Below are 26,265 nucleotides of genomic sequence, written 5' to 3' on the forward strand. Positions count from 1 at the left end.
CAGTGTAAAGTGCCTCAATTATCCACCTGTTCTGTCACATATTAATTCTGAAGGTCATTTATGTAGGCAGCTTTTCCCAGAACGACAAGCACCATGTTACACGTAAATATACATCAGCCCATTAGATGTGCATTCATCCATCTAACCAAGTTAAAGAGGCATCGAGAGTATCAGAGTACAACAGACTACTAACAAACATCAGCACTGTGTGTGGAACATATTAGTTTCACATGCACCCAATGACCCAGTGAATGACGGTGCTGGTGATGCTGCTCTTACTCATCTTATCATCTGATAAAGAGCCGTTTCAGATAGAGCCAAGGCTCCAGATGTTATTGTGAACACCTGTTACACATACAAACACATACTTGGATGAAACGTGTGTACATACAATCAACACTCAGGAACGTGAACCTTTTCACATTGAGCTGCAGCTGGGCCTGGCAGTTTGAAACCACGAGGGACTTCACAGCCATCTACCCACCTCTTTTCTCCTTTCCTCCATAGTTTTTCTTTTGTTTTATGCCTGTTATTAATGTTCTTGAATGAGTGCTTCTGTTCCAACCTTTCGCTGGCAATGTCTCTTCATTAGTTACACCGAAGAGGAACAACAAATGTCCCGTTTATTCCAAGACGGGAAAAGATACAGAACTGGAAAATGTCTCCAAAGAAGAAGCAGAATATTCAAAAGACTTTCTATGAAGCAATATACCTTTAGATCTTTTAAAAAGTGGTCAGGTCGGGTAGCTGATGAATCTGCAATCTCTTATACTAACTTAAGAGACTTGCTGGGTCCTATGTTTTAAATCGAAAGTGGGAACAAAAGAAATTTTATTTAAAAAGCCAAATTTATTAACCTTTATCAACTCCTTGTATGACAAGAGCGTTGGTGGAGTAAAAAAACAGCAATATCTGCAAATGTCAACGTATACTTTTTATGCTTTAAATATAGCTGAAGCTTTGAGATACATGACATTTAGACTGTCCTCCATCTCCACCATCCTGCAATTTGTCCTTCTCACCATCTCCCCATCCATCTTACTGCCCTCAGGCTGCCTTCAATCCATTATCTGTGTGTGAGTGTGTGTGAGACAGTCACTGAGTTATTAGTAGCCGATTAGCCTCCTGACCCACTGTCTGACTTGCCCGCTGGAAGGGTGTGTTTGCGTGAGTCAAACAGACTGACTTTTTTCTTTAAGTAGAAACAGAAACAGCCTGTTTAATCAGTAACAACCTATGTTTATGCTGCATGATGTTCCATTTGATTGCATCTATTCAAATGATGTTAGTTGGCATTTCCTTCCCTACCCATACCTGAATGCAAAGCTTGACATATGAGCTTCCCCTCTCTAAAGTCCCATTCCAACTCAATCAGTGGTACTGGTGGAGGTCCAGGGCAATTATACTTTTATCCAGTCCCAACCTGCCAAGTCCATAGTGCTTGGCCATCCAGAGAGTACAAAAATACTCTGGAACAAATTACCAAATGTTTCCTCTGCTGCACTAACGAACTGACATCTATGTAAAGTAATAATGCGTTGGGTGTTTGGCAGCTGTCAGACTGTCATAACACACGCAGGCTAATAGTCTAAGTGGACTCGGTTTCAGTCTGCAGCTGTTTTTCTGTTGTGTAACACAGCCTTACTATGTTTTCTATGCAAGAATGGTTGCAGCACAAAAAAACTAAGCAGATCTTCCAGATGCAGGTAGCATCTTCAAGAATCTCTGGAATGTAAAGCATCGACAGGTGAGTAGTTTTAAGGGTTTTTTCATTCTGTGGAAAATATTTCAGGATTGCTCTGAATGAGGAGACTTTAAGCCAATTAAAAAAACAAAAAAAAAACCAACAAAAAAAACAAGCTTGTCTGTCTGAGCAAGAATTTCACAGATATTGTTGGTATCTATTCTCACCACTGCCTTCCTGCTTTATCTGACAACAGCTTTTACAGCCTTTCTGGGTTCAAACCCTCCATCCCCTTTGAATAAAGCTGCAAGCTTGTTGCAAAGGTTTTACATATTAGAGCCAAGTTTTGCATATGATCAAAGCTGCCCGAAACCTGACCTACAGATATTCCACCAATGCACTCCACATGATGTATCTCATTATGCTTTGACAGTTAAAGCTACGCATTTATCTCAGGACTTCCATGGACTCTTGACGTTAAGCAATCGCGTCAATAAATTAAATCTGTAGCACATTGATGTGCCAAGTGAGGAGCGATTCCCTCCAACAAAAGCAACTTTAAAAAAAAACCCACACAAATCTGCGTAATCAATCTTTGCCGTAATCTTGCAGCATGTAAACCACTCTGGTAAGGATTCTCTCCATGCGATGCTCTCAGTGACCGCAGCTTTACACGGCGCACCAAAAGCCAACATGTTTCGCCAAACCGCAAACAACGGGTTCACATTCACCAGCCTGGCCACCGCTCCAAGGGGGAAAAATGAAGTAATAAATAACATAACCACTATCCCAATTCTTAAATTTTGTGAAAAGGCAAAGATCTTCTCATGTGCATGTGTAATTATTTCCCTCTCTGGTTTAGCATTGCCACTGGGGACCCAAGGCTGTCCAGACATTGCCAAAGCCCGGTTCACTGTCTGCACATAGCCAGTATTACGCAACGGCTAATTACTTCCACTCAGTCCCGACAAAACCATGGAGAAGGAGCGAGGAAAGAGGGAGAGAAGAGAAAAGGAGGGGGGGGAGTGTGTGATAAAATAAAATAAAAATGGACAGAAAGGAGACGAGACGGCGAAAAGAGAAAAATGAGGAGAAAAAAAGAAGAGATAGAAGAAGGCAGCGGTGAAGGACAGACACAGAGAAGCAAGGAGGGCTTGAGACTTGCTATCTATTTTCCTTCCTGCTGTGTTTTGGTAAAGAGAGGTGCAGAAAAAGAGCATCAAACCATAATGACCTCTTCACCAAATGCCACAGCTGTTTTACTGAAAATCATGCCACAGCAGCCAAATATGGTCCAAGGAGAGAGGGAAATGTAGAAGAGGAGTGTTGTCAAAGCCAGACGGGGCCTGCAGCTCTTTTCCTCTCCAACAATTTTTGGAGATGATGTCATTATTCATAAAAAACAGAAAAAAGAAAAATGTGTCTGCGCCTTCGGCTCGGCTAGGTCGAAAGGTAGAGGGGAAGGTTGGAAGGCTGTGGGAGGGAGGGATGTCGAGATGAAGAGATGCAAGGAAACGCATGAAACGCAGAGATGAAACGAGGTCATTGGAAAATATGAATAAAGATCTAACAATATTTCTACCTCTGATTTGTTCTGAATATGGAGTTGACCAAACCACTTTAACATGAGAAAATGAGAATAAAGATGTCACCAGATAAAACATTTACCTATTCAATATATTGGTTTAGTTAGTATATATGTTGATATGCACCAACATGAAATACTTAATTTAAAAAGATATTTGGGGTAATTTATTAATAATGCCATCACATACCTGCAGCTCACACCTGAGGCTGAAAAATGCATTTCCTCTGGTGGCCACTTATAGAGTCACACTTTAAAATGCTCAACTTTACAACACAAATACACAACACACCCACTCCTACATACAGGGCTACATATAACTAAACACAGCCAGAAGTTACAAACTAAAAATATTATTCAGTTATATATGAATATTTCAATTAGTCTTCATCTGGCCAAATTTCTGATATTCATCAGTGAAGCACGTTACACTGGATGTAATATACAAAATATCGACCGATATACTTGTGTCTAAATTTATAATAACAAATCAATAAAAATGTAAAAATGAAGACATTAGAAATGCCTTTTAACCACGTTATGAGTGTTGTTGCTGCACAGTTTGTTCACCAGAGGAACCCAAAAAACACAACAAGCAGTAAATTTGAGCAGAGTTGGGCAAACCATAAATGAGCAATCTAAGATTTCTGACAATAACAAAGAATTTTTTTAAGCCACAGACTTTATTTTTTGTAAGGGCTCATTAATGCTTACAAACAGCAAATGTTAGTGAAATCTGTTTATGTGTCTGAAAGTGACGAAAATATCGACCAATATACAGTGGTCCCTCGTTTATCGCGGTAGTTACGTTCTAAAAATAACCTGTGATAGGTGAAATCTGCGAAGTAGCCAACTTGATTTTTTACAATTATTATAGATGTTTTAAGGCTGTAAAACCCCTCACTACACACTTTATACAATTTTCTCAGACAGGCATGAACATCTTCACACTTTTCTCTCTTGTTTAAACCCACTCAAAGTCCAGTATTATAGAATGAAATCAAAGGCATCCGCGGTTGCCATCGACATTGTTGTCAATCAGTCAATCAATATTTTGTTTCTTTAGCACATTTAAAAAGGACAGTGTCTATCAGAGTGCTTCACACAAGGTAGCAAAGCAGATTACAACAAAGGCTACAAAAACAGTTAAAAACAATTAAAAACAGTTATAGTTACAGTTACATAGCACAACTGCAGACCAGGTGGAAGTCCAAACTAATTTACTTCAAAAGCTAGATGGAACAGGTGAGATTTTAAACGTGATTTAAACGATTGAATGGAATAGACATCGAGAAGGTCTGTTAAGTAACTGGGCGCCAGGTTATTTAAAATTTTTAAAGTATACAAGGGTAGGATTTTAGGATTTAAAAAGGATTTAAAAAGGATTTAAAAAACGATACGGTATTTTACGGTATTGTTGTGTTTGTTGGGGAGAAAACTTACAAACATACAGTACGGCACTTCAGAGTCACACTGCTAGCAATCGAAGATTTATGTAAATTTTACAAGCTGAACGCATTCTGTACTGTACAGGAGACACGGCACGAGATGGATTGACAATGGTCTACAGCCAATCAGGATGCAGAACACAACGAGCTGTGAAAAAAAATAAAGCATGCAAAATTGCACCAAAAAAAATCAGTGAAACAGCGAGGCTGTGAAAGGTGAACTGCGTTATAGTGCGGGACCACTGTATCTGATTTTTAATTCCCGTGTCAGCCTTAAAAATCCTTTTTAGGGTTGTTTTCCCTTCAGAACCTTACAGGTTATATTTATAATGTCTGCTTATATTCCAGCCCTCTGGGAAATAGTTGTCTGTGGGCTATATCTGTTCATACGGTGAAATTCTAATTTTCCTTAAACACTGGTGCTTGTAGGAATATCTTCTTACTATCTGTTAGCCAGTTTTCCTTCCAAGTGCTAGTGATCTGCTAAGCTAAACTAAAAGGCTGCTGTTTATATTTAACAACACAGACTTAAAAGTGCTCCTCTAACTGAATTTGTGTTGTTTACATTTAGACATAGAAACACCCATGCATCACTCTTAATATTTAATGGTAACCCTGCAGTAGTTATTGCTGTAAGTACTTTTTGGTGAATGAGTTCCTTAAAAATATTTGTGTACTATACACTGTATACTTGTTATCAAATTTATCATATGTGAATGAAAAAAAAACCTACTATGGAATTTATGTTTAATCTTTCTTCAGCTGACAAGCCATAACAGCCTTAGTGGCCATATGTCTTATTCTACGTGGGCGACAACCTCTGCTATTAACTTGTTTGTAATGAATTTAAAAGACAGAAGAAGCTCATTGTTTACTGGTGACCTTTCAAGCGACAATGAACAAAGCAACAGCTGCCCATAAAAGCACTAAAGCAAATAATAGCAGACAAAAAAAAACAAACAACTGTTTTCCCACAATCTTACAAGTCATTTCTACCTAAAAATGTTCTAATAGCAGTGATTTATGTTGATAAGCTGCATAAACTGACAGCTTAAAGAGGTATCCTTACAGTCTGGTAATTGCATTTGCTTGTGACCTTTTACCTAAAAAATGTCTCAGCATCATCATCACTTACTCTGTGAAAATAAGCTTTCCTACCACTGATTCTGCCTGACCGCAGGGGCTCGTATATGGGTAAAACCTAGGAAATCACAGGGATCAGTTTCAGACCAAGCATATCGCGGAACGAAGTGTGGAGAGGAAAGGATAGGAAAGAGGAAGAGGAAAAAACGAGGGGCGGCAAAGTGACACGCGAGAGGGAAAAAAGGATGAACAAACTGCTGTCGGGGGCTCTGACAGAGACCATCAGCTCACTCACACTTACTCCTCTTTAACACTATCCCACCATTTATCCATCATCACTCCATTTCAGCGTCACAGTAAATCCCTTCTTCGTCCTATCACATACAAGATAATAGATATGCCCGCATGCATCCATCTATCCTCAACTATCTCTTTTATGCATTTCTCTTTCTCTCCCAATATGCTCATCTATCTCTCTGCCTCCAGGCCCTGTTCAATCTGTTAGCGCCATATTGCTTATAAGCATGAGTGTGTGTGTATATGTCACAAATGATATTAACCTGGCAAGCAATGCAAACAGTAAGGGTGGCACAGCAATCCTGTCAAACCTCATAGATGACCAGATTTTTTCCCGTTTACTGTTCTATTATTTATAACATTTGTCTTCTGCCTGCAGTCAGACTCATTCATTCTTTTGTCTGATTTCAAATTGAAAAGAAAGTTAAACTGAAAGACAAACTGCTTGTTATTAAAACTGCGTACCGACAGATATCGCTATTAGACATGGCAATCACCATTCCAACCCACTTTTCTGCTGTCATGATCCTAAAGATTTCTGTTTTACTTATAAGGGAGTGGCTGAATGGTTAATGAAAAATAATTACTTCAATTATATTCTTTTGCACATTCATGGCTACCTGCATGGTCGCCATGAATGTGCAAAATAATATAATGGGTGTTCAGAGTGTTGCCAAACAACACTGTGATACAGGTAAGAGATTGAGCTTGCAATCAACCCCCAGCCTTGTGAACATCCCTGCTGCCTCCTGACCTGCAGCCACTTCTGAACTTGGAGCATCGCAGTAATTTCTTTCCAGTCTAGTCCTTAAATAGCTAGGGAAAAAGGTTATTGCCTCAAATAGCTAAACAATCGGTACAGTAAGTAATTATTGAGGTTATGTAATTAAAAAAATAATAATTACTCATAATATACTTACAAGTAATCCATTTAAAATACATGGGAGAACATGAAGTCTCAATAGTGTGAAAAAGAATAAGCTAACTTGAATGTGTAGGTACCTCGGTATGGTATGGCCCATGTACAGCTCAAAGGTGACTGGCACCAACCTGATGATCATACACATAAGGAGCCAAGATGGCATCTGGGTAGAGGATTATTAACTTTTCCAACTTCCCCCCAGAAACACTTGGGTCTATTTCCAACTTCTATTTTGAGCTTTGCATTTAAAGGAGTGGATAAGGCTGAGCTGCCACGTTTTTTGAATAGTTTTCTCTTGTTTATGCTAGGTAGGGAGCCACTGCTGTTGCTTTCTGGTTTGTTTCTTATGAGTAAGTTATCTCAGTTTGGAGTGTAGGCAGTTTTGCTTGTTTGTTATTTTGGCCTTGGCTCATGCTGACATTGATTTGTACTCCTGAATTTGTGAAACTACTACTTCTTCGTCTTTTGGATGGTCCCTTTATGGGTCGTAATAGCCGATCATACGCCTCCATCTCACCCTATCCCAGCATCCTGTTCTGTCACACCAACCCTCGGCATGTCCCTCTTCACTACATTCATTCATGAATCTTCTCTGACATCCTCTTTTCCTTCTGCTTAGCAGCTCCATTTTCAACATCCTTTGGCCAATATTTTCATTATGTCTAAATTATCTCAGCCTTGCCTCTCTAACTTTGGTCTCCAAAAGGCTCAACCTAAACCTTTCCTCTGAAACTATTACTTAATAAATACAACACCTGTTGATTTACTCAAGTTTTTCTTGTGGCTACTTGGGATTTAAAGTAGACAGGAGTTTTTCATGTACTGCATTAGTCCCCCATAGATATTGCATTTCATTAATTGGGGGCTTGTCCGGGATTCAGACCTAGGACCTCTCGCTGATAAACTTGGGGCAAGATGGTGATTTTTCTTCCAGTTTAGCCCTTGAATAATTAAAAACAATTTAGAACAAACAAAGTGCCTCCAACGGCTTTAAATAGTGGACAAATATTTTTAACTTGAGTCAAGAGTGGAAACAAACAAAAAAAGATGAGAAACATCTACCATGGTGGGCATTTTTTGCTTTCCTCTAACCAACATGTGTGTCACCTCTTCAGCTACTCCATTTTCCTGTAAAAAAAAACAAAAAACAAAAAAAACCCCACTGCCTCTATATCTTTGTTTAATAATTTTCTGTGACTGGTGGTCTTCAGCCATGTAAATTGGGGGGGGGGAGCATTCATGGATGCAGAAGGTTTGAAGAAGATAACTCATGACTCGATAACTCGTTTATTTCTCCGTCTCTCAAAAAGACTTAACACTTGTGTGTGCTTGCCAGTGTGTGTGTGGCCTCACAGTATGGCATGTCTGTGCAACAGGCATTACCAGGCAGTCTGAGCATTTTCATTAGTTCCTAGAACACCAAACAAACCACACGGGCATGTGAAGCAGCTGCAGTAGTACTAGAGAGCCGGAGAGACTACCGCGATAAGAGAGAGAGACACACAGAGGGAGAGAGAGAAAAAGGCAACTAATTTACAGTATGGGAGTGAATGTAAGTGGGTCAAAGTGCATGCCTGTACACATCTGCCTACCAGCTTGATGTTCTGCCTGTGTGTGTGTGTGTGTGTGTGTGTGCGTGCGTGTGTGTGTGTGTGTGTTTACGGATGAATGAACTGAAGCACAGAAAGCTAAAGCGTCTCACTTTATATCTTTGTAGATTTCTGTGTGCAGGAGTGAGTGTGCATGTTTTCCATTTCAAATGTATTGCTAATTAGTGTAATTGCAGGAAATGTAATTATGTAAAGGCTTCCCACACCTGTTATTACAATTTAATTGCCCCCCCCCCCCCCCAAAAAAAAAACAACATTTACCCTTTGTTTGTTATTTTTAATCATTCCAGCAAAAGCTTTTTGAAACTTCAGGCATCTCGTCTGCTCGTTTAGCCACATTTACAAGAGCTTATCAAAATTACCTTAGCAAATTTAATTTTCACAGTTGTATGAACTTTGCAACAAAATCTACAATCTAACAATATTCCAAAAAGAAAAACAATTAGTCATGCCAAACAAAAGTTCAAATGCAAAACCTTTCCACGATCTCTTTAAAGGCAGCAACTTCGTGTCCCCATTGGCAGCTGTTAGTGCTTACAAGAGCAATGCAGATTAAATCTGCCTTTCAGTGGCTTTAATGAAATGGAGAACAAAAGAAAAAATACCTTTGGTACTAAATACCAAACTACTGCATGGGTTTGGGTGTTTATCGGTGTGTTCTCTGTGTATTTCCTACCTGACCACAGGCTCCGGTATGGCCTCTAGGTTGGCTGGGACCTGCACTCCCTTCTCCCACTCTTGTCTCCAAGGGTCTGAAAGCACGTAGAAGTCGTCTGGGCCGAGCTGGGCTGAGTCCGGCAGCTTCATGGCAGTGATGAAGTCAGTACGAAATACCTTTACAGAAGAAGAGAAAGAAAAAAAATGCAAGTTTGGGGATTTGTTTTCAATAACCCTACTAAGAAGGTCGTGCGATTGGCTAGGTTTTACCAAGGTGGGACTTGGCCCAATTGAAAAGGGATTTTTGGATCCAGAATCATTTTGAAGCATTCTTTAATATTGTGAGTTACTGCAAAATGGCACATGTTTACATGTACACAACAGAATATCAATAAGAAAAACTGGGAGGCATCCAGAGTCAGATATCTTTCTGAACCAGTGACCCATATTATGCATGGTTTGTGATTTTAACACAGTCTCGCCCTGCTTTGTTATTTTCTTTAACCTTCTAATTTCTCCCTGTGTCTTTCAGCAAAAACAAATCTTATAAGTCTTTATACCAGTTTACAAATCTAAATATTATACAGTACCTCAAAGTAGACCCTATTTAACACTTACTATTGACTCTCTTGCACAGTTCTTGAATATATCATTTTTAGCACAGTGTTGAGAGAGACAAAGTAAGGGTAGAAAAAAGGTTAGAACACAGAACAAAAGCCCCAGCTGGGAATGAAGCTGTAGACCAGTTTGGTCACAGCATGTGCAACCATTAGGCCCACAGAAAACCCCACAATAATAACACAATATTTTTAAACTACCCAGTTCATCTGAAAGCTGGTCCTACGAATAATATCTTCAACAGCTCTTGGGTCTTACTTACACAGAAAGCCAGCATGTAACTGCAAAACTGCAACTAATGCACAGGAAAACAATGCTCGTGGCCAGAGATAACCTGTGACGCAAAAAAAAAACCCAAAAACATGGAAGCCTGGTGCGGTTCCAAAGGCAGACCGTTTTCACAATGACTGATGCCATGTTATGCAATGCATTTTCCCTCAGTAGCCTCCAGTCAGTCAAGCCCCGTCTCAGGGCCTAAGTGATCCTCAATGATCCTCACAGCCTGTAGGCTCAGACTGCTCATGATAAAGCCGTTACTTACAACAACAAAATGTCAGGCTTGTGTTTGAGTTCCCAGCTCAGATTTACCATAAATCTCTTGCGGCCTCAAAATTATGCATCTTTTGCATTTCTTTTGCTGACGGCTGCCTGACACTAAACACTGGTGTAACATTTGATCAGGCAACACAACATTGAGAACAGATGTGCGACGGCACTGAGATGCATTTGTCTATTAAAGTATAAATCCCAGATTTTGTAGCACTTAATGTCTTTGGCTCTCTTGGGTACTCGGTCATAGACTCTGGAGTCCTTTTAAAGTTTTACTGGATGACAGGGACGGGATTTGCTGCTCCAGTATTCCAGCAGCGCACCACACAGTCGGTGCTTCTTCCCTCTGCAATTAAAAATAATTGCAGTGCATTACGTTTTAGTGCAAATACAAACTTGAAGGTGAACCATATGTGACACCATCATCAGCAACTGATGTTACTTCAGATAACACAGAGAGGGAAGGGACGTGTCATTTCATTACAACCGTGTTTCCTAGCATCTCTCACTCAGCGGGTTTTGTGTATTTTAAGCGTCGCCTGATTTCTCTCATCTTTTCATTCAGCCTCTTCCTCACATCTTGAATGGGACAGACTGAGATGTAAGGAATGGTTGCAAGCAAGGGGAATAAAACATTTTGAAACACACTGACAGATGAAAGAAGAAGTAAAAGGTAAGGAGGAAGAAGCAAGTGGAACACTGATAAACTGAAGTGGTGGTAAATTATTGATATTAACCAATATGAAATCATTAAAAGTACAATTCTTGGGAGGATTTTACAAAAACAAACTAGGTGTGCTTGAGTGTGATGCGGCATTTGAGGACACGAGGGAGTGGATGCATTCAAGCAGACACGATCATTCTTGCACATAATGCGAACGCACACACATAAATTCTCCGTCTGCTTTACCAGGGACCTGAAGCAGCGATATTATCAGTCATATAGTCAAGGACATCAGTCAAGAACACACAGGCATAAACACACAATGCCACACACATATAAAAAAACAAAAAAACAAGCAACACTCCCTCACAGTGGTGCCAAATCAACCGTATGACTTCACTCTGCATTTTATCATTACTTTCTAAGCCTCCTTATCCCTGCTATATTAGCTCCTCTTCTCCATCTGTCTCTCTATTAACCTCCCCATCTCCCTCCCCTCCCTCCATCCCTCCTTCCTCTCCATCTCTCCATCCTCTAATGTGTGTTTTTATCTTCTCTATTTTGACCTAAGAGACACAATGAAAAAAAACAGACTTGTAAGAAGAAAAATGGAGTTAAAAGAGAGATAACAGAAGCAAAACTGGGTGGAGATAAAAATGAGCAAGAAAGAGACGGATGGAGATGGAGTTTAAGTCTCCCAGTGGACCACGAGAAAGCACGCAGATGAATTCATTCACTTGTACAATGTAAATGGAATTTTTACTTTAAGACATAGCAGTCACTTCCTGTATCTGGAATGTGGCCATCCAATGTTGACCATCCTCTAAATGCCAGTCTAACAAAACCAAGGGTGCCCACTTCTGCTCATCCACTGCTCTGTTTTGAGGACAGTGAGGTCCACTACGACTTCACCTGCCCAAGATCTCCTCTGCGTGCTCTGCAAGCAGCCATGCTCAGCAACATTCCAACTGCAGCCATGCACGAGCCTGCAGAAGATTGCCAGTTTGCCATAACCACTACTGACCAGCAGTTTACTTTACAAAAGCAACAACAGCAGCGCAAAGTGCTGACTCTGCTGACAAAGATAACAATGGAAGCCACACTTCTTTGGACCTGGACATGTAAATGGACAGCTAAACTGGACTTCAAGGCTTTTTTAGCTTGGATCTGATCAACAATAACCTCCTCTAGCAACATCCAAAAAGTCTGGTGACAAACCACCGAGGCACAGCATAGCTTCCCATAGCACATGGTTAACAATATGGACACTTAATATATTGAAGTCAAAATGTTGGTTTTTTTATATAGCACATTTTGAAACAACAGATGTCGAAAGAAAATAAAAAAGCAAAAACTGGTAGGTCTTTAGAGGTGATTTAAAATTCTCAATTGTTGAGCAGGTTCTTTTGTTGGAAGGAAGAGTTTTCCAGAGCCTGGGGCCAATAACAGCAAAGGCCCAGCTGCCTGGGCGAGAGGAGGGCACTGAGAGAAGTTGTTGGGATGATGGACTCATTGACCTGGAGGCAAAATACTGAGTTAAAGATCTGCAATGCACTGTGGAGATAATCCATGGAGGACTCTGTAAAAAAAAATAATACAACTTTAAAGTCTATTCCAAACTTCACTGGTAGCCAGTGCAGCTGGGTGAAAACAGGAGTGATGTGCTCGCTTTTCTTTGCACCGGTTACGCGTCAAGCAACTGCATTTTGAACCATCTCCAATCAAAGTGGAAATGGTCAATCCTATACACAGGGAGCTGCAGCAGTCGAGCCGAGAGGTGCCAAGGCGTCGATAACTGTTTCTACATCCTTTAGCAACAAAACTGGCTTTGACTTAGTGATGATTCTCCACTGATAAAAGCTGACCTTCACAACATTCCTGGTTTGATTGTTAAAAGTCAAGGAGCTACCCATAAAAAACCCCAAGATTTTTAACAATAAATTGGACGCGGCTGGATAAAAGACCAATATCGATGCCTCGGTGAGAATGTTTGTAGAGCTTGAAAGGGTCATTCAAATAAAAATACTTTTTTTTTTTTTGCCATCCAGGATTTCAGATGACTCAAACAGTCAAAGGGACTCTTTGTGGAGTGGTCACCATCTGGTGCGACAGGTAGATGACCATTTCATTTCTGTTCATCCATTCAAATGTGATCACTGTAATGGTTCGATGCTAGTTATCCTGTACACAGAAAAGACATCTTGCATGCCAACTAATGATCTTCCTTATTAACCTACCACCATTATTCCCTATGATCATACTTTCATACATTCAATTAGCTTAAGCATCACAAGACATGCGAACAGGAGAGTCAAAACTCCCCACGCATCCTCTTCCTCTCTGGCCCAGCACATGTGGGACGGAACAAAGAGACACATAATCTGACGACACACATCCAACACACACACACACAAGCTTTCTTAATACCTACATTAATGCCGGTGCTGCCTGTATGAGGCATGGCTGTATTTACAGCCAGTCATAACCCCTACACTGATATTAAAAACACTTGTGCCAGCTGTTCAGTGTGCAGCATTATTATCAAGGTTCAGTTTCAGTGAACAGCAATAAAAACTGTAACCTTAAAGTAGCTCACTCTGTCCCTGGACTGGCAGTATAACTCTGTGTGGGGAAGCCTCTCTTCACTATCACTGAGGTGCAACACATCAAAATCCCTGAAAAAACAATAAAACAATCTAAACCCGCCAGAGTCTCCCAATTTAATCAGGAGTTATCTTATCAAAATCCGATCAAAGGATAAGTAAATAAGAAGACTACAGATCTACTTTGAGGCTGTACTCAGGCACGGTAGTGCTTGGAGCTAAGTGAGTGATCACTGTGACATGTTTACCACCTTAGGTTTTCATCTCAGAGTGGTAACATTTGTTAAGTAGCAGTAACTACAGTTCACTAAATGAAGTGCAGCTAAGGGTGACTGGATTCCCATTAGTTCTGCGGCAATTCGGTCAATTTCCAGAGTTATTACGAATTTCAGTTTTCACTTAATGATGGAAAATGCAAGATTACGCAAATTCATCCCGAGGAGAGCGCAAATGTGTTTATTTTCATTTCATGGCACACATCCATAGTCGTCGAGCTAGCAATTTCTGGAGTTTGTCAGGGATCACGCTATTAGGGTTCAGCATCACCAAATCCTGACTTTCTCCACAACATTTTGTGAATCCACCTCGCAGATTTTGACATATATCAGTAATGGAGGACAGCGTGTAGGAAGAGGACAGAGGGAGAAGAGGAAGAGCAAAAATTATGTTATGTGAAGAGAGGACAGGGCCAAGCAGTGAGAGGGAGAGAAACAGAGAAAAGGAAGTGAAATTAATTTCAGTCAGTGGAAAGAGAGACGAAAGACAAGGCCGGACGGGGATGAGGCCAGTGTGTGTGTGTGTCTGTGTGTGTGTGTGTGAGTGTGTGTGTGAGAGAGAGAGAGAAAGTGCAGTATATGAAAAGGCCATATGTAAAAAGCAGCATCCTTGCTTCTACTGCTTGGCTGCTTCTGCCGTCTGCCAGCCAGCACAAATAAATAATGCAATGGAGCAAGGATGTTTGCGTCTGTGCGTGTGTGTGCGTGCAAGTTCAACCTGTACTGTAACTGTGTGTTCGTCTGTGTGTGGGTAAGTGTGTGTTGACAGTGAGTCAAGGCCATCATGAATCTTGTCTTCCCCTTCAGCAATACCAGAGGAGGAAAGACAGAGACTAAGGGCAATCCACTCCTCCTTAATCTTTCTCTTTTTCCTTCTTCCATCATTTCTCTTGCTCTGTTTTCATGCTCCTCATCAACCGAAGAACATGGTAGTGGAAAAGAAAAGAGGATGACAAAAAGATGAAAAAAGAGGGGAGTCGAGGTGTAATAATAAATGCATGGTTGGGAAAAAAAAGGGAAAATAATTGAGAGCCAAATAAAAGGACTGAGATACAAAGGGAAGAGAGGATAACCAAGAAAAGAGGGGAAAAGGAGCAAAGTTAGAGGCGAAAAGAGAAGAAGCCAGAGGTAAGGAGAGGAGACAGGAGGGGAAAAGAGGAGAGGAGAGGAGAGGATCTCAGTATATCAGTTTTATTACTGTGTGTTTGTACAGGAATGACTTCGGCTAATTAATGTCTAGGAAACACTATTACAAGCTCCCGCAGTTTTATGTTCTACCTTGCGTCTCTCTCTCTCTGCCTCTGCCTCTCCAGCTCAACACCATCCTGCTCTTCCTCTCTTCCACTGCCCACCCTCTTCATCTTTTTACGCTTTCTCTGACAGACAGTTGGGAGTCGCCCGTACTCAGTGACGGATGACAGTCAGATAGACGGAAGAGGAGAGCGATAAGAAGATGAGAGGACCCAGGAGACAGGCAGTAAAAGTCAAGCAGGTAGAGGGGCAGGAAAGCAGTCCCTGCTTCCAAACTGTCTGGCAATTTTTTTATTTTTTTTACACAAAATATAAGATATGAGTTGGGGGGGGGGTTCTCCTCCCTTTAGCTTTCACAGAGCAACAAAACAAATCCAGCAGAAAAATGGAAAAACAGAGACCTTCGAGCGCTGATTAGATTTGAGTAACTAGTTTATCCTTTACAGAGTCAGTTAGTGCCGGCTGTATTTCATGCAAAGACCAAAACAAAGAAATCCATTTGGCTGCATTGTAACTGAGCAACTAATGAAGAGTTATGTACAGGAGTGACAGTACCAATGTCAAATCTCTGGCTGCTTTTGGAAGAGAGAGCCTGTTGTGCAATGAGCCTGAAGCAGCAATGGAAACTCTGTCAGTAATTACTCAAAAAGTGCATTTCTTTTTCCATTTATCACATGATTTATTTATTGCTGGAGAGATTTTCCACATCCATCAACCATAATAACTTTGTTCTGAGGAGAGCATGTGATTGAATTTTGCCATTTCCACTCAGCTTTCCAAATTTGATAAATCACAATTCGCAAATGAAAATATTGAGTGCAAGCCCAACTTCTACTAAAGGAGGAGTGCTAAAGTAGATTTCCAATAGGAAGAAAATCCCCTTTAGAAGGTAATTAATAGACGTCTTCACAGTAATCCCGCTGCTAGTGGTCATTTCAGTCAGTTGCTCATCAAATTTGTTGACATTTTCCTCGATGTTTCTGCTGCAACAAAGTATGAGCTTAATTTAGCCTTTTTGCACTTTTCTATACGCAACACTCATTTTTGTACAGCTGCTGTGCATCTGAAAAGTTATGTCATTCATTTAAACCATCCGGTTATATTATTTCTGTCTGTAGTGTCCTTTTCTCTAGATTTTCCCCAAATGTAAAAGGCGGTCATGTTGCAAAGACCACACTGGAGTTCGGCAAAGTCTGCCAAAATACCAAATAGTAATGGCTACAGTGAAACATAATGATTGAAGAAGACATTAGGGAAGGAGTTTAGAAGTGTGTTCAGAGTATTGTAGGATACTCCTACCTTTACATTTTATTTGATTCCTTTTTTGTGGCCAGGCTTAAGTGTAATCACATTAGGACTGGGCACTTAATCAAAAACAAAACTGACATTCAAAACCTCTAATCGATATAATCTTGCCCATGTCATTTATTTCCTTTTTGTTGTTTTCATATTCCAGTAATACTCCCCTGGTATGAACTGTCTCTTTGAAAACACACAAAATGTGTGTAGACTTGTGAATCTGCTTAGTCCAGTCTGCAACATGGCAACGTCATGGAGGAAAACTCAAACTTCGTAAGTTGAGCAGCTTGTGCCAAATAGAAATGCCGTGTCCATTATTTGAACATTTTTGGCTTCAGCAAACAGACATCAAGCAAAAAGAAGAAAACAGTGCGAAAAATTGTTTCAGCAATTGAATTTTTTCAATTGAATTGAATTTATTTAGTGCTATCACGACAATGACAAGTTGCATCAAGGGGTTTTATATTGTAAGGTAAAGGTAATACAGAAACAACCCAAGCAAACAAAGTGCTTTCAGGATGCACTTGGTGACAGTGGGAAGGAAAAACACTCTTTTAACAGGAAGAAACCTCCAGCAGAACCAGGCTCAGGGAGGGGCAGCCATCTGCCGCGACTGGTTGAAGGTAATACCACCAATCTGTTACAACACATGCCCTCTCCACCTTCAATAACAAGACTTTTCTTCTGCAAGGTTTCCACAGTTACCCCTTTGCACCACTGTCTATTTTTAAAGCCTCTTTCTTTTTGTTTACACGATCAGCCTTCATTTACTCCCATATTCTGCACATGTTAAAAGGCAGAACAGCACAAAGGATGGGTTTAGGGTATTAAATTAAACATTTTAATTTAAAACGATAAAAGCCATTGCATTGTGCTAATACTGTTTGCACAATAGCGATAATTTAAAGCAAAACTGTTGATTTAAACTCTTCTATTATCGGTTAAGTTTGCATCACAATCTAATCAGACAGTGCAGCATGATCGATGGTCTCTCCATAAAACAGATTAGATTCAGCTGCTCGGTTAAGGCTCCACAAAACCTCAAGTTCAGCATTACTGTGAGGTGAGTAGTAACACACACACACACACACACACTCCTCTGTCCAATCAGTCAGTAGGTCAGTGTGCTGTGATGAGTTATGGGCTGTTAGCATGCAGGGGTCTCATTAAGTCCAATCTAGGTCTGAACTGATGACATTACCAGGGGATGTGAAGTGTGTGTGTGTGTGTGTGTGTGTGTGTGTGTGTGTGTGTGTGTGTGTGTGTGTGTGTGTGTGTGTGTGTGTACACGACGGTAAAAAGTCTGACAGCCTCAGAATTTTTTCCCTATTAAAGAATTCCTGTTTATCGAGCCACACCGCGACCAGTACTCTAACTGCTATATTAATAGAGTCTAAACCATACTGACATTTAACATTTTTCATTTGCATCGCGTCACATTATGCATACATTTTTTACGGGCCTTTGTGAAGTGATTGTTTACGAAGCACCCTTAGCAACAGTGACATGTAAACAGCAACACTGGTAGCTCACCTTTTCTAACTTATAATAACATTATTAGCCTATAAAGCACTTTTGCTTGTCGTAAATCATAAGAGAGGTCTTGCTCTCTCTCTGCAGCACCCAAAGAGCGAGATCATGCTTTTAGTAATAAGTTTGGAAAGAGCTAAATGTCCTAAAGTCGGACTATCCTTCACAAGTCAAAGCTGCCACTGCCTGTTACTACAACAATTACAACAAGCCTTGTGCAGTACAGAAAAAAATGTGCCTTTCTCAATCGCTGTCACGGGCATGTTTTACCATACAAGTGACTGTGCCACTTTAGTCACCTGAAGCTGCAACAGTGTATTACACTCATGTTCAGAACAGAAAAGGCTTATGACAGCTGCTGCTAACACTATAATGCTGCGTTTACAGCTATTATCACCATTACCTCGTTCCACTTTAGCCAAGACTATTACGGTTGATGCGTCTAATTCTACTCTCCAGTCCAAAATATGACGATCACCGTGAGCGCTGCTACTACACTTGTTGCTTCAACTGCTGCGAATAGAACCAAACTTATGTGAGCCACCACTACCGCGAGCTGTAACAACTACCCAATCAATAATCAAATGATTAAGTCAGGTTTTAAGCTAAAAAAAAAAAAGTAATCCAAACCTTACTTTACGCTTCGATGAGAATTTACAACTTCTTTTTTCCAGTGTTTGGCTATTTGATGAGATTATCTTGAGTTGAGAAAGATTGAGAGAAATCGTTAACCAGATTATTTGATAATGAAACTGGGGATAATACTAATTTTTTTTAAAAGAAATGTGTATGGGGTTTAAAGGTGTAATTTTTCAGAAACAGTGTCAACTATGAGCTTAAGGCAGCTCTGATTCAGCTCGTCTATGTGTTGTAAGTCTACCTGTCAGTCTCATTTCGCGGCCGGGCTTAAATCTCTGACCATCTGCGGAGAAGTGATAGATTAACGCTGCCTGCTTCCTTCTGAGCGCAACAGAACAGAAACCACATAGTGTGGCCGTTGAAAGCGGACATTTCACTCCAGGAAATGTGCACTCGGAGAGGCAGATAGAGATACGCACAAAAATTTTTTCCCGTTAACACCAAAACTCCTGTAAATAAAGGACCAACACACACCAATTCGCAGCAGCCGAACATAACTGAACACACCCCCTCGCAGGTGAGGAAACCCAGGAGTAAACACAGGCGAGCATATGGGTCAGAGAAAAATGCATTTAGGCACTGCAGTGACACACACACACACACAGTAGACCTCGTTATTATGTTGCTGCGGAGCCAGTTTCCTTGAAGCACAGCGACAAAGTGCTTTAAGTGCTTTTAAAGGCCAGCCGACATAACACAGCATCATTTGACTCGCTGGTTATCTTGAAAAACAATCATCCTTGTTCATGTGTGACTTTGAAAGGGATGAGAGCACTGACAGATAGAGAAAGAGGATGGTATGCCCTTCATTTCTCATCCTCATGTTATTATTAGACTGCTCAAGTCTGGCATGGCCTTCTTACAGTGAAAATACAGATGGATTTATCTAATAGTGATAAGCCTGTGAATACGGATGAGACTGTTTATTCTAAGAAAGGGCATTTAAACTAAGTATTCGTGTATTATCACAGGCTCAGATGACGCTTTGAATGACGCACACGCCAAAGTGAGAATTCTACAATGCTAGACCCTTCAATAAAAACACAATGCAAGCAGGCATTAACAACAAAGTGTGGTTTTTTTTTAAAGTTTTTGTCTTAATAGACGAGTCAGTCTGTGATTGTGCAGCACAGCACCTGCTAGCTCTGCTCATTTTAGGCCACAGTTTGAAAATTCTGGCTGAAATAAGTACAAAAAAGGTCCTAAAATGATTGGATTTTCATTGGTGAACCTATCTGCCTGATGATAACAGCTCAGAGTTGAGGAAGCACTTGGTGACACTGGGAAGGAAAAACGCCCTTTTAACAGGAAGAAACTGGTGTTTTTATCGATACCTGATTAGACTCTCTGAAGCAGTCTGCTACAACAACAGCAACAACATCATTAAATGTCTCCAAAGCGATTCCAAACTGAATCTAGAATTTTAAAAAGAGCATTGCTGTGTCAAGAGTAAACCCTGGCAACGTGTTGTTGAAGTGCACTCGCTGCTGAAGCCAAGAGACTTAAAGCACTCGCCAAGTTTGCACTCATGCATTCTTATCTTTTCTCCTTGAGAACAAGTCAATAAAATGTGTGACTGTGTGTTAAAGCCACTGAATTCAATAATAAATCATTAAATTATGACTTAATAAAAGAAAAATATAATAATAATGATGATAATAGGGGGATGAGAGTGGAGCGAAGTACAAGAAAAATGCAACTTTTCAGATTAAATTAATAAATTTATGAGGAAAAATGGCAAATTGAGAAGAAAAAATGCAAATTTATTGGGGAAAAATTTATTTATGTGAAAAACTTAACTTTAAAGTCATAAATTTATAAGAAAAAAACTGAACAGATTTGAGAAAAATGCAAATGTATGAAAAAAGGTGGCAAATCTAAGGAAAATTTGAGCTTTATGTGAAAACAGTGGGAAATTTAGAAGAAAGAATTTGCAAATTTGCACACGAGAAACTCTGAAAAGGAAAAGGAGAAAAGGGTTTTTTGGTTTAGTAAAGAAGCAATACTGTTTCACTTTTGAGGTTATTTGAACTCCTGGAATCAAAACCTGTTATTAGAAGACCAATAACACCTCATTTAAATATAAAATATTAAGGCAGTCAGGCAACTATAAGATCGTTTTCACCAAAACAACTCACTCTCTGTCCTGATTTCTATGTGCGGCTGGTTGTAAGACGAGTGTGCAAAGACCATCTTTAAAGTGCAACACCAAAAAAATGACAACCGTGAAAGTCTTGACTTTATCAGAACGTACAGCTCAAATTTGTGCCATGTCACTCTCTGGAGTGAGAAGGTGCACATCTACATAGAACTGAAGACAAGAGAATAAAATAAGAGTTTCTTTTCAAATAAAGAAAAGAAAAGAAAAAAGTTGTTTTTCTCCTCTGGGCATCATGGCTACCTGGTTCTCCACAGTGCGTCACAGCAGATGTCGACTAACAGAGAGAGAAGGATAATTTTAGCAGCCACATCACAGCGAGGGCTCTAATGATTGGCTGCCTGGAAGGTCCACAGGACTCAAGAAGTGTGTGCATGTGTGTGTGTGCTGAGTGGGTGATTAAGAGTGAGAAAACGACAGAGAAGGAGAGAAAGGGGTTGATGAGAGAGTAGCAGAACGAAGGAGAGGAGAGAGCGCGTGCGTGTGTGCGTGTGTGCGTGCATGTGTGCGTGTGTGTGTGTGTGACAGAGAGAGAGATCAGTGCATTAGTGGAGTGACTCAGTGATTTTAGACTGATCCACACACTCAAACACAGTCTCTAGGATGCATCAAGATACGACTGCATCTCAGTGCCACCAGTGTGTATTGAATTCAGCAAATTAGAGCCTATATCTTTAAGACGATGTGACCTCCAGCTTGCAACGGGGCGGCTAGAGTGTGAAGTGGCAGGGATGACATTTAACACCTCCAACTCTGAGCTCTCAGTCAGTTCTCCGCTAGAAAAGTTTGTATTTCCTGCTCTGTGTTGGGGATGAATTGCATCCTCAAGTGGAGAAGCTCAAGTACATCGGGGGTCTGCAATGATGAGGAACGATGTACTGGTCTGCAGTGGTAAAGAGAGCTCTGATCCCAGAGGCAAAGTGGTCGATTTTCTGGCCAATCTATGTCCTTGCCCCCACCTGTGGCCACGAGCTACAGGAAGTGGAGTGTCTGGGCTCCACTGGAGCTCAGCTTTTTGAAAGCAGCTCAGAATAGAGCTGCTGCTTGTCCAAACCAAAAGAAGACGAGTGGGTTGGAGTTGGGTTGCAAATGGGTTATAGATGCCTCCTGAATGAGGCATGTTAAACCAAGTAGAGACCCCATAACAGAACCAGTACTAGTACTTGTAACAAAGACACAGAGATATTTACTTGATAACTTGCATGTCAAACCAGGAGAAGACCCCAGGGAAAAGCCAGGCCGTTTATAAGAGATCACCTTGTTGCAGAATCTGTATCCCATGCACTGAATGAAGGCTCAAACTCTTGCCAAAGGATACCGCACATCACTGTGAAGTACATGTACCCCAATTCTGGGGTTGTCGGGTAGTTGTTGGATAAGAAGCTGAAGAAATGGATGGATGGAATAAATTTGATCTTCAACAGCAGGGAGAGAACAGGTGGCAATAATTTACAACTGTGTTCTATTAAGACTCCCAGTAATCCATGACAGTAAACCAGAGCGCAGAAAACAGGACTTCTCCTAGTGGAACAGAGCTATAATTAAACACATGTGTAGTTTCCCTACTATGAGAAGTTAAGATGCTTTGATTCAGATGCTAATGTCATCAGCCAACCAGTGAAATTCCAGAAATCAGAGATATTCAAGTTTATTTATCCAGTGCCAAATCACAACAACAGTTGCCATACTGTGTTTTTATATTATAAGGTAAAGACCCTATAATAATACAAAGAAAACAGAGAAAACCCCCAACAATCATATGACCACATATGAGCAGTCACTTTGGCGACAGCGAGAAGGAAAAACTTCCTTTCACCAGGAAGAAACCTCCAGCAGAAACAGGCTCAGGGAGAGGCAGCCATCTGCCACGACTGGTTGGGACGTGGAGAGGGAAACAGGACAAAGATACGCTGTGGAAGACAGCCAGAGATACTAACAACTAATAATTAAATGCAGAGAGCTGTATAAACACATAGTGAATGAAGAAGGACTCAATGCATCATGGGAATCCCCCAGAGGCCTCGACCTATTGCAGCGTTTCTAAGGGAGGATTCACCTGATCCAACCCTAATTATATGCTTTATCAAAAAGGAAAGTTTGAAGCGTAGTCTTAAAAGTAGAGATACTCTCCCGAATTCAAACTGGAAGCTGGTTCCAGAGAAGAGGGGCCTGAAAGCTGAAGACGCTGCCTCCCATTCTACTTTTGAATATTTTAGAAGTATTAGGGGATTTGGGAGGAGGTAAGATTTTTACCATCCACCAAATATTTTTAGGGTGCATGTGAAACATGAAAAATAACACAAAAAAGAACAAAAGCTTGCCTTAAAGCAAACACATACAAGGGACAGTGAGCACGAAGAACAACCAACAGCCTACAAAAACAAACAATAAAGCAACAAATGGGGGATGTCAGAGATGATTTAGCAAGTTTTTCATGGATGCAACCCAACTCAACTCTGCTACTCAACCCACAAATGCCTTTTCCTTACAAATGTGGCACTATTTAACGGGAAGTAAACATGCTTTCCAACAGTGTAAGATTTATTGGCAAGAAGCATTGTTACAACAAAGAAACAACTGACCAAACACATTTCTTTGCTCTTTGTGTTACTTTAATATGGAGCATATTCAAAGGGCTGCAGAAACCACAGTTTTGCAGGTATTGACTGGTATTTTGTTACTACACTGTGATGTGAACCTAACTCTGCTTTCACATCCACGTTGTGTTACATTACACCTCTACACCTGACACCTCTACAGGACAGCCAGAGAATAAAAGTGAAAGAACCAGGGGAAAAACAAAAGAAAAGAACCAAAGTGCATCTTTTCCTGATGTTCCTCGTGAAATAGGCTTTCACTTTGCATCTTAGATTTTTCAATTTTAAGTTTTCTGGTTTTCCACGTGCAACAAGAAGCAAACTAACAGTGGACAAAAAGGTCAGAGGAAAAACAAATCAACAATTAAAGAGATTAAGTAGTGAGACAGGCTATCAAGCAGGCGATATGGAGTGAAAAACGATCCCAAATCAGCCAATAAACTGCACAGAAGTATCATCATGGCTGGATTAGAAGACTACTTTAGACTTTTAAGCTTCTATATTTTCTGCTCATAATATCTTTTATTGATTAATCTAAACATTTTTCAGTACAGTTAGCATTTCAGGCAGCAGGTGAATGTTTAATCTCTTCAATTTTATAATGTTATTGTGTGCATCATGTTGCTTAAGTGATCAGAATATAAAACAAGAAGTGTTACGTCAAAAAAAAAGGAGTATGCAGAGGCTACATGAAAAATATATCTACAGCACCTTTTCAAGTCACAAATGGTTTTATATATATATATATATATATATATATATATATATATATATATATATATATATATATATATATATATATATACAAACTCTTTGATATCCCACCTGTGATTTTTTACAACTGAGTCCTGAGGTGCCGTTCAAAACATATTTTTTTCACTTCTTCTCAGTATATGGCATCAGACACGGTTTGGATGGCAGCTTGTTCTTTGTGTGAGCGCTGCAGAGCAGGCACCATGCAGGGCACAGAGAGCACAGGCCTGAAGAAACCTTTCAGTGCGCTCGCTACACACTGCTTCAACTCAGGATGGATGGCAAGGAGGAAAAAGGCGTAAAAAGCAACAGGGAAGGGAGTCGCCGCTATTATGCAGAAACATTTCTCACTAACATAAATCACTCGCATCAACAGCCTTTACCGGCTTGACACTTTTCAAAAGACACATAAAGAACATGATAGGAATGTGAAAAGGATTTCCTCCTGCTCTTTCTATAGTCCCCTCTCCCTTCTTAGATCTGAAATGTCACATCCGTAGCTATTAGCCTAGCTCCGTAGTGCTGAACTCTGAAAAGACACTCAGTCTACAATTTATGCCCCTCATTAGCGTGAGACGAGACAGTGAACAAGTCCTTTTGAGATTTCTCTGAGCGCCGGCTCCTCATCACAAGCCCCTGGCCTGAATGATGCGTGGAGCGACGGCGCTCCCCTCCACGCCAAGGGCAGGCTGATTGCCAAGGCTTCACTCAAAGGTCATGCAATTAAGCTTTGTTCCCGCTTCAATAAGGCTTTGACTGACTTACTGTGCTCCTCCGTGTGAACAGATGTGATTTTTGGCCTCAAGCGAGCTAGAATTCTGCCCTCCATTCATGTCCACAATCACGTATTCAAAGAAACGAGTCAGAGATAGAAGAATCATCATGAAAAAATTAACATATGTGTAGCTTGTCCACAAATTTAAATTCTAATATTTATATTCAGGGATGAGGAGGCAGTGTGGTAGAGGTTAAGTAAGTTGGATTTGGAGCCAGGAACTGCTTGGATGAGAGTCTTATCAGGGATAAGCTCTTCTCCCCAAATGTCCTTGGGCAAGGCATTTAACCTCCAAAGTGCTTCAAAGGAGCTACTAAACAGCCTTTCAGTGCTGTGGAAAAGTCTTGAGCCACCTCTTATTCTTTATATTATTGAAATACACACAAACATACATGGAAATACAGTAAATAATACGTTTTTACAATTCTAACAAGCCTGAAAGTCAGCATTGATTAGACCTGGTGTGTCTTAAACCCGTGGTCCCCAACCCCCGGGGATCGTAAGTCGTTTGGTACCGGGTCGCGAGAGTTGAGGCTCGATGTGAAATTTATGGTTTTCAGGGTTTTTATTGTTATTTTTTATTGTTTGTATCGTTAACTCAGTATCCCTGGGTCTTTTCCTGTGTGTTATGAATAAATCTTATTTTTTTGGTACTGGTACTGGTTTATTTTGTTGTATTTATCCACGACACCTTAAAGGCCGGTCCGTGAAAATATTGTCGGATATAAACCGGTCCGTGGCGCAAAAAAGGTTGGGGACCGCTGTCCTAGACTAAAGCTCTCCAGGCTTCTTAAAGGACATTCAAAGCTCTTCGTTAGACGCTGGCTGCCTTTTGTTCTGTTCTCTCCCAAACTGCTTCAATAACGCTGAGGTCCGGGCTCTGGGGAGGCCAGTCCACGACTGACGGTGTTCCATCGAGTGTTTTTCTATCGAGATCTCCAACACCGCTGACTGAAGCGCAGCCACATGACAGGCCTGCACCATGTTTTACAGATGGCTGTAGACACTCACACCTCAATACATAAAGACAACAATTTAAACAAAAAATTAGTCTTGTTGCAACTAACTGCCAATTAACTGTTGGTACAAAAGTATCATTTTATCCTTGTCAAACTGTCTTCCTTTTAGCAATTTTCGCAGATTCAAATAAAGAAATGGACACAAATGTTCTGTTTTTGTGACAGACTGCTAGCATAAAGCGCATAAAGATACAATTTGGAACGGTTTTTTGGTTCTTGCTAAGTTGTCTACTATGTATAGACACAGCA

The 26,265-nt window shown here is 40.5% G+C and overlaps 1 protein-coding gene across 2 annotated transcripts in view; it reads right to left on the reverse strand.

The window, feature by feature from the left end:
* Nucleotides 1–26,265, reverse strand: part of jade2 (jade family PHD finger 2) — a 221,614-nt gene that overhangs the window by 145,399 nt on the left and 49,950 nt on the right. For both annotated transcript variants that reach the window (XM_063485581.1, XM_063485580.1), the window contains exon 4: nt 9,306–9,463. In XM_063485581.1, coding sequence (XP_063341651.1) covers nt 9,306–9,463 — 158 coding nt within the window. The remainder of the gene's footprint in view (nt 1–9,305; nt 9,464–26,265) is intronic.

The sequence above is a fragment of the Pelmatolapia mariae genome, linkage group LG10_11 (assembly GCF_036321145.2).
Source record: "Pelmatolapia mariae isolate MD_Pm_ZW linkage group LG10_11, Pm_UMD_F_2, whole genome shotgun sequence".
In the NCBI taxonomy this organism is placed as follows: Eukaryota; Metazoa; Chordata; class Actinopteri; order Cichliformes; family Cichlidae; genus Pelmatolapia; species Pelmatolapia mariae.